Source organism: Telopea speciosissima, chromosome 6 (genome assembly GCF_018873765.1).
Source record: "Telopea speciosissima isolate NSW1024214 ecotype Mountain lineage chromosome 6, Tspe_v1, whole genome shotgun sequence".
In the NCBI taxonomy this organism is placed as follows: Eukaryota; Viridiplantae; Streptophyta; class Magnoliopsida; order Proteales; family Proteaceae; genus Telopea; species Telopea speciosissima.
The window spans coordinates 52,001,094-52,010,449 of NC_057921.1; the positions used below are offsets into that span (position 1 = coordinate 52,001,094).

The 9,356-nt window shown below is 37.3% G+C and overlaps 1 protein-coding gene across 1 annotated transcript in view; it reads left to right on the forward strand.

Moving 5' to 3' along the window:
- LOC122663968 (truncated transcription factor CAULIFLOWER A-like) overlaps positions 1-9,063 on the forward strand; it is a 48,833-nt gene extending 39,770 nt beyond the window's left edge. Inside the window, exons 3-9 of the mRNA XM_043859638.1 lie at positions 5,388-5,466; positions 6,608-6,672; positions 6,760-6,859; positions 7,170-7,211; positions 8,538-8,579; positions 8,702-8,817; positions 8,943-9,063. Of these exons, the coding sequence (XP_043715573.1) occupies positions 5,388-5,466; positions 6,608-6,672; positions 6,760-6,859; positions 7,170-7,211; positions 8,538-8,579; positions 8,702-8,817; positions 8,943-9,042 (544 nt within the window). The 3' untranslated portion in view covers positions 9,043-9,063. The remainder of the gene's footprint in view (positions 1-5,387; positions 5,467-6,607; positions 6,673-6,759; positions 6,860-7,169; positions 7,212-8,537; positions 8,580-8,701; positions 8,818-8,942) is intronic.
- Positions 9,064-9,356: the final 293 nt, after the last annotated feature.

Sequence of the window (9,356 nt, forward strand, 5' to 3'; positions counted from 1 at the left end):
AAAGAGGTCAATTTGCACGGCATTCGGAAGAACGAAAGAGATGATCGTCTCCTGGAGCATATTGAGGTTTTGAAGAGCTTCCGGTTCTTCCTCTCTTGGATGGTTGTTGCTCCTTAGGCATGACATTCTTGCTTCTTCGACTCATTTTCAAGAGAGATGTTGAAGAGATGGAAATTTTAAGATGTTTAGAGAGAATATGAAGAGTAAAGTGAACAGTGAATCAGAAAGATATAAAAAATAGGACTTTATATAGGCTCTTTATGCACTGTAACAGCTATAAAACGGGCAAAAAATTTGAACATCCGGTATACCGTTTCTAGCTTGTAAAGAAAAATGACCCTACACCCTATACCCTCCGAGTCATCCTTATGATGATGTTTTGATGATAACAAATAAGACTTGGACTAATGCTTATGTTCTAAGTGTTTTTAGAGTCAAAGCATAGCATCAAGTGAGGGGGAGCATATACAAGTGTACAAAGACCATGCTCAAAGAAGATTGAAGCTTGAAAAACAAAGTCTAACTTGTGGAAGCTCAAAGTCTCGAAGAATTGAAGACTCTCGATTAAAAGCGTTGTAAAAATTACAAATATGTATTTCTTGTTATTTTTAAGTCACATTTGATGTAATGCACACACACACGCATGCATCCATCTAGAATGACCTTAGGAGGCTTTTTTACCCCCTAACCATGTGACCAAGTGGGTTTGAAATACCCAAAATAATCCCCAAGGAAATTAGACTTAAAATACTCTGTAGTTGCCCAATCCGGCATACCGGATCAGGGGTAAAATATCAAGAAATCACTCACAGTGTTTAAGTTAAGCATGCTGGATGAGATCCAGCATACCGGATTCCTGAAGCACTGCAGTGAACACTGATCCGGTATACCGGATCCCTATCCAGCATACCGGATCACCTATGTCTGTTTAAATATAACCGTTATTCCTTATTTTTAAAAAGGAGTTAGGTAATCTGGCATACCGGATTCCCATCCAGCATACCGGATTATTTATGGACTATTGAATATAATTCTTAATTGGATTCCTAATTGGTTCTAGACCTCTAGCCTATAAATACCCTCTTGATTAGTGTTCTAAACACAACAATTATCCACAATCAAGAGCTCTAAAAGATCAATTACTCCCTAGTGAGATTATACACTCAAGATCAAAGAGGATCAAAGAAGTTCAATCTCACTCTTACTCCCTTCATACATGTTTGCATTCAAGCTGCATAAATTGAAAGGTAGCACCTATTCTACTAAGGTTTGAGGTAATCTTAAACTTCTTAGTATTTTACTTTACTTTGTTTAAAATTGTTGTTGAATCCTCTTGCTCGGAATCAAGAGAAGGAGTCCTCTTGCTCATTAACTCAAGAGTAGCTTTTGAGTTCTCTTGCTCATATTCTCAAGAGTAGTTGTACGAGTCCTCTTGCTCACTCAAGATTCTAAATAGTGAAATTCTCTCTAAGGTGAGAAGAGTGGACGTAGGCACATATTGGCCGAACCACTATAAATTGCTTGTGTCTCTTTGCATTGCTTGTCTTTACTCTTCTCTATCTTTATTGTTTGGTTTTAATTCCACATAATTCTTTTAATTTTTGAACCTACACCTATTCACACCCCTCTAGGTGAATTTATAATTGGTATCAGAGCAGGTGGTCGCGAGTTCGAGTCTCCCCGGTGCCATGGGTGCTCTGTTATTGAGCGTGCATTTGGGGGGGGATTGTTGGGAGTGACCTAAAATGCCCTGTCCAGATCCAGGCTCGGGTGAGGAAGCGATGCGCGCTGACTGGTGTGCAATAAGGAATTAAAGTTGTACCTTCCCTCACAATGTGTCTTTTGGGGGATTGGCAAGCGCTTAATCCTACAGTCCCCATGGCACCCCTATGGGTCTCCTCACTCTGTAGATATCCACACACCTCCTCCAGTAAGGGAAGACTTGGCCGGCCAAGGATTTATACCCTAAGAGACTCAAAACCAGAATTAAGGCCGCCAAAGAGAAATAAGACCCTCTCTTTCTCAAACAATCGGTGCACCTTGACCTCATCATCAAGACACAACTGAAGATCTCTATAGTGATCATACTCCTCCCACAGGCCCACAACAAGACTATAGTAGTCAGAGATGCTTCTATCACCCTGACGCAGGCTAACAATCTGTTGGAGAAGTTGGTACACCTTTGTAGAGTCCGTAACCCGATCAAAGATACGGGCCACACTGTCCCAAATGTCTTTTGCAGTCTCCTTGCCCATAAACCTTCTTCCAATCTCAAGCTTCATTGAGAAAAGAAGCCAAGCCATCACAAGAGAATTCTTAGTGTCCCATTTGGAGTACCCTTGCTCGGTAGGAAAGGGGGCATTGATGCTACCATTTATGTACCCCATCTTCCCCCTACATCGAAGAATCAATTTCATGGATCGAAACCAATCCAAATAGTTGTGGTTCTCAAGCTTGGCAATAGGAAGTTGGATATTGGGGCTCTCAAAGGAAGAAGGGAGAGATGGAGTTATTTCCACAAGGGGCAAGGGTGTCTCGACATTTTTCTCACCCATATTTGATCCCAAATCTGCCACTTAAAAGGAGCAAACAGCAGCACTTCAAGCAAACAGGTTTGCCTCAAAACAGTAGGTACAAAAACAGGGCAAACAATAGCCAAAAAGGCTAGAAACACTTGTAGATCTTCAGAAGATACTCAAACAGCAGCGGAGTAAAGATGAGTAATGCTCCTTACCCAAAAACGATGCAAATGAACCATAAAAATGGCCAAACAAGGCTCTATTGAAGAGCAGGTGCCAAACAAGAACTCTAGTCGGCGGAAGTGCAGGCGAACAGCCAAACCTAGATGCAATGGGAATGAATGGGTGCTTGAGAAGGTTAAAGAGAAGCAAATGAGATCAAAGAGGACCCCGAAACAAAACTAGAGCACCAAAAAGCACTCCATTTGGATTCCAAACGAGAGAGAAACAAGCTGGAGAAGATGACCTAACCAGTCCTTCGAACAGCAGCAGAAAACAGGTGAATGAAACCCTTCTTCACACTCCAAACTTCCTTCAATCACTTGCAAACAGCAGGATCAATGCTCTAATACCATTTTAGTTTTTAGAGTGGAAGAAGAAGAAGAGAAGAAACTTCAAGAGAGCAGCCACGGTTTTGGTTTGGTGTGTTATCCCTCAAAACAAGAGACTAACATACTTATATTGAAAAGAATATATAATTATACACAGACCCTTGGCCTCATACAAATGAAACAAAAAATACATAAAAGATGGGTTATGTACATATATACCCCTAATACAGCTATTCTTAACAGATATAGAGCTTCTACAACACTTTTTTAGTAGTGAAATATATGAAGATGATGATGGTGTTTTTATATCTCATAAGAGATAATGCTGAAACTATCCTCAATAAATTCAGAACGCATAATTGCAAGCCCATGGCCACACCTCTTATAGTGGGTGAAAAATGAGGAATGATGACAGTGGAAAGGAAGTAAATGCTTCTATGTATAAAAGCTATTCGGTGATTTGTTACACCTCACTACTACAAGGCCAAATATAATGTTCAGCATGTTTATTGTCCAGGTTTATGAACAACCCAAGATCACCTCTATTTTGGAGCAACAAAAACGGTTCTGAGATAGATTCAAGGGACTGTTAACTATGGCAATAGATTTTCCAGAACTTCTAAGTTGAATTGATTGTGTATTGTTACAGTGATTGAGGAGGTTGTATTGATGAGGAGCACCTCCAACTATGCATTTACGCTTGATTTTGGCATGTTTTTTTCAGTGCCTAAAAAGCAACAATCAATTGCTAATTCTCGGTTAAATTTTAATATATTTCAGCTTCATTGTTAACTTCACTAGCAATTTGGTTGAGAAGAATCATAGAAGACACTGAGGAGAGGCAAGAAGAAAACACTGAGATCCATTGTGATAATTATTCAGCCATAGCAATGCAAAGAACATATACCTCATCTGGACATTACACACAGTCTCATCAAGCATCACTTCGTTACAGAATAAATAAATAAATAAATTCAGATCAAATTTGCAAGTCAGAGCAACTTGCTGATATTGTTACAAAATCACTTCCAAAAGAGAAATTTCAGAATTTAGACAGCTCAAGAGTGATCACGAAATATTGAAGTTATTGTCCTATTTTCTTATATTAAGTTGTGTTCTGTTTTCTTTGTCTGTAGTGTCTTGCTTTGTTGACTGAGATGGGTTCAAATGTATAAAGTGTTTGCAAAATAAATAAACAAACCATTATAAAACTCTGTCCGAGAGTGTAAAAAGAAGCATCTAGAAACTACAAGAGAAGAAGAGACGTTTCAGCTCATTTCTTCTCTTCCCTTTTATCGTCCTCTATACCATGTTCTGACCCCTAGACACTCTAAAGCTTAACTTTGACAGTGGTGCTTGGATATCATGCCTTTGACAACCTGATCCCAATCCCACTGTATAAACCCGAATGAACTCAGCATCTACCACCACAGAAGAATCTGGTTTTCCTTTCTTTATATGAGATCTAAATGATCTCCATGAGGGTGTGCCCCAAAATCTGGGACATTTGACAGGAAAGATATCCCAGATGAAACAAACATTATCATGTAGTAGAATGATCATAGGTAAAGTGGTGAGCAGTAATATCTGAACTAGTAGTGTCCATGTAAGAATGAAGTAATGGCATTAGCCTGTCCAAAAAGATCCACATCAACAGAGATCCAAGGTATGTGATTGAAAGACCCAAACATGGAGGCCAAGAATGTCATTAAATACCAGCAAACATAGGATGCAGAAAGGTCAATGCAAGAATTAGACAGAGCACAAGACTGAATCTTTCTGTATTGTTTTAGAGGTTTGCATACAGACCAACAGATTCAAGCAGATTTGGCTAGATGCTGTCCCTGTGAAGTCCTTGAAAGCCTGCAGATAGCCAGAGACTCACAACAGAGAAGAAAATTGATGAAGCTCCACTGACAAGAGATACACTAAAGAGGAGAGCCGCAATTTGTTATCCATCACACCTTAAGAACACATATTCTGAAAATTTATGGACAAAGTTTGGCAAGTCCCCACAATAAGCTAAACAGTAGTCCATTTTTTTAATTTGTGGTATGTAAGTAGCAGTCAAGTTGTGTATGTCAGGCTCTTGTGATTTCCTTATTCAATAAGACTTCCAGGATTCACCTGGTTAGGTGAAGCAAATATTTCATATCACAAGGATTTCTCTGTATGGATATAAAACCCATTGCATTTTTTGGCACGTGAAGTGAATTATGGATGATGAATCCTTCTGTGTGTGCAGGAATGTACTTAACATCATTTACTTTTCCATCAATCCTTTATTGGTAGATTCTAAGGTTTCATCTTATGACAGCATGGATAGGATCCTTGAAAGATACGAGCAATATTCTTATGCTGAGCGACAGCTTGTGCTCTCTGATCCTGAATCACAGGTATGCCATGGAATCTGTCCCCTTAAAAATTCCTGAATTATTACTTGACAAAGTATCACTTCAGTTGTACTTAGGAGCATAGTTTGAGGTTTCCCTGAGTATTTTTCTCAGTTTTTCAAGCCACTTAAACAAAAATGGCTGTGAAACTTAAGGTTTACTAGATTTCGGTCAAAAATTCAGTATTAGCCATTTTGAAATGAGGATATCATGCTCTTGACAATAATGATTTGATAATTGTTATTCTATTTACTTAAGAGATTATTCATAAATAAACAAATACCCTCTTATTTGAATTCAAATAAAAATAGTTAAAACATAAAATTTAAACATAATAAAAAGTTAACCCCCCACTTCAAGAGCACAAACTAAATTTTCGGTGGTAGATGCGATTTTCAACTATCAAATGTTAGGTTTTTTTTTTCAAATCTAAAATTTATATAAATCTTATCATGATAAAACATTATTAAAAACCAAGAGATCAGCAAAATAATCTTTTGTTTTGATACCTAAAAATTTATTTTCATTCATTGCGACTTTAATAAAATTCACACACACCGAATAGGGTTTGACCGGAACATAAATCTATTAATATAAATCAGATTTAAGCAGTTTTAGACTTGTTGGAAAGCTGATTTTGTGCTCTACCTAATACAAAAAGTCTCATTATGATTGTTTATTGTTAGTTTACTTGAGTTATATGTGTTTTAATACCAAAGATTGTGTGAAATATGTCATATCAATGTATATATACAGTGTAGTCTAGGTCTACCAACTTAGGATCTACAGTCAAACTACCATTTTAGGTGTAGTTTTTAAAAATCTAAGAGTTGTACTATGTTTATAGGGTTTAAAATAGAATGTCCTACAAATATCATAACCGAATTAGGTTATATGCCCTGAAACCCAAGTTCAAAATAAAAAAATAAAAAAAAATTTAGGTTGAAATCTTGGTTTCGACTGAAACATCTCGATCGGTTATGAAACCGAAACCTCGAACCTTGCTTAGGAGGAATTTCTGCTCAAATATAAAACTTTAATCAAGTTGACTTCTCATGAATGCGTTACTTCCTTTCATAACATGATTGTTTAGATTAAATTGTATACCAAGCTGTTATCTTACACTTTGCTGAATATTTCATAGGGAAACTGGTCTTTAGAATATGCTAAACTAAAGGCTAAGATTGAGATTCTACAGAAAAACCAAAGGTATATTGATCTAATAGCATGTCAGTGAGTACACAAGCACATGCATATAGAGGATATACCAAACAGATTGTAATTTGGCGTTTGCAGGCACTACATGGGACAAGATCTCGAGCCCTTGAGTATCAAAGAACTCCAAAATTTAGAGCAACAGCTTGATACTGCTCTTAAGCATATACGGACAAGAAAGGTAAATTTACTTGTCAAATTTATTAGACAAGCCCTGAAGTTTGTCCAATTCATAGAATCCAATAGGATCATGAGAATCAAAACCACTGAGTTTTGGGTTCAGGTTTCATAGGAACTGAAACCTCCACCAAATAGGTGGATGTTTCTTTCATGAAACATGGGAATTATATAATAGATGGATTTTAGAATTCCAGCTAACATAAAAAATCTAAATCTAATCCTGTTTTATTAAGTATTTATCATGAAGTCACAGGAGTTGAAACTCTCATCTAGTCAACTGGAGCTCTGAGAATTCTTTTTTTTTTGTGCAGAATCAGCTTATGTATGATTCCATTTCCGACCTCCAGAAAAAGGTAAGACCTTGATGTACAGAACTCTCAATAGCAGATAATTCAGAAAAGTATTATCATAATTTATGTATGACAGAGGTTAAGAGAGAACAGAAAAAAGACATAAAAGGGAGCAAATTAATAGAGATAATCAAGTGTAGCTTCAAATCAGTAGTGATGGATCATTAGGGGTAACGTAGGAGACATTTCTTGTTTTTTTACCGGGGGATCCTTAAAATTATCACTGCTTAGCTTTCAATTCGCCTTTGACCATCAAATGAAATGTGAATAACTGTCATCCCCTCTTTGAAACGAGGGGTGCTTCCAATTCTGTCGGTGCTTCAAACAATTTTAATTTGTTTTGTCTTCTCCATATTACCATATCTCTAGAGTCAATAATTTGATATGAGGAACTGCTGAACTCATTCATTTGCTGCCATTACCCTAGAAAGATGCCTTAGCACTAGTTCAAGTGAGATTTATGACAGTAAATTAGGTCGTGTGTTGAAGTTGAACTGAAATCACAAAGACTCAAGTATATCTGAGTCCTGACATAGATTGATGACTCCCATGTTATATGTAAATAAATAGCCTCCTTCTTGGCGTCATTATGCCTAGTGAAGTATAACGTTTCACTATTTGTCACTTGGCAATACATGGGTTAATCCACGTGATAGAGGTCCCCACATGCATCTCAATGGTTTAATTTTATTCCAAAGTAAACAAAGAAAGTTGTTCAAACTTTGATTCAAAATTTTAATAAAATTGCCAAAATGTATTCAAATGGAGAAGAATACAGAATATAAATGGCATCTTTTGTATGTTTAGCTACTTCCTCTATTCATTTTAATTTGAAATTGAACCAAAATACTTTCCTGGTCTTCTATCACATGGACTAATCCATACACTTTCATGTGACAAATAGTGAAGCATTATACTTCACTAGGCATAGTGATGGTGAAGAAAACCATTAGTTTTGGATGTTTACAATTTTATTTGGGGGAAGTTTTCATGCACGGCCATATAGAGGCAGCACACAAGGATTTGTAAAATGGGGAATTTGGTCATTTCAACCCCCATTATTCTCATCCAAAGGCATCCTGCGCAACCGTGCACCATACAAGGCCATGCAAAAAATCTTGTCATTTTATTTTTTGTATTTATTAAGTATTTTCTTGATCTTTTGCCCTTTTACATTGAATTTGTTTGCATTATCTAATGGTGTTGTGCTCCATCCCATCCGGGGGTTGGATTCAAATTGAGGTTGTTGGTTCAGTCAGGGTGTGACTAGTTTAACTAAAACCGGAAGTAAAAATTTCTCCAGCACCATCTCACTTGCTTATGTGACAGGAGAAAGCATTGCAGGAGCAAAATAACCAGCTCATGAAGAAGGTGAGCTTCGTTTGTCTTCATAGGAGATATTCCATTCCACTTCTATGTTTGTTAATTTCACTTTTAGGGAAATACTGAAATGTGTAGCAAAGTCCTGTATTTATATATCTGTTTTGAAACAGCTCAAGGAAAAGGAGAAGGCACTTGTTGCCCAACAGGGGCATTTGGGGCCTCAGAATGAGGACCAGAACTCACCTCCCTTCCTGCTGTCACAACCACTTTCTTCCCTGAACATTGGGTTCTCTCTCTCTCTCTCTTTCTCTCTCTCTCTCTCTCTCTCTCTCTAGATCTCTCTAGATCTCTCTGTCTCTGAGTCATAGGGTGGTTACTAAACTAAACATAGTTGAGTATGTTTTGATGCAGTGGCAATTACCAGGAGAGAGGCACAGGGAAGGAAGGAGGTCGAAGTCATGCCCGGACCAATAATGGTATCCCACCTTGGATGCTTTCGTCACGCGAATAAAATCAGTAAATAGAAGAAGAAGAGGAAGAATTGAAGAAGTACTATTCTAAACCCTCAGCCAGTTTTTACGTTTACGCTCATATTAATTAAACTGGAGCTAAGCTAAGCTAAGCTAGCTAGGTAAGTGGAAATCCTAGTTATATATATATATTTATATCACCTCAAATGTATCTAACTAATATCTGTAGTTAATCTATTACATAACAACACTCTTGAATCTCTATTATCATGATAGACAGACAGACACTCAACCACATGCGGCTTTTTCCAAATTGTGACTCTCTCTCTCTCTCTCTCTCTCTCTCAAATTTAAT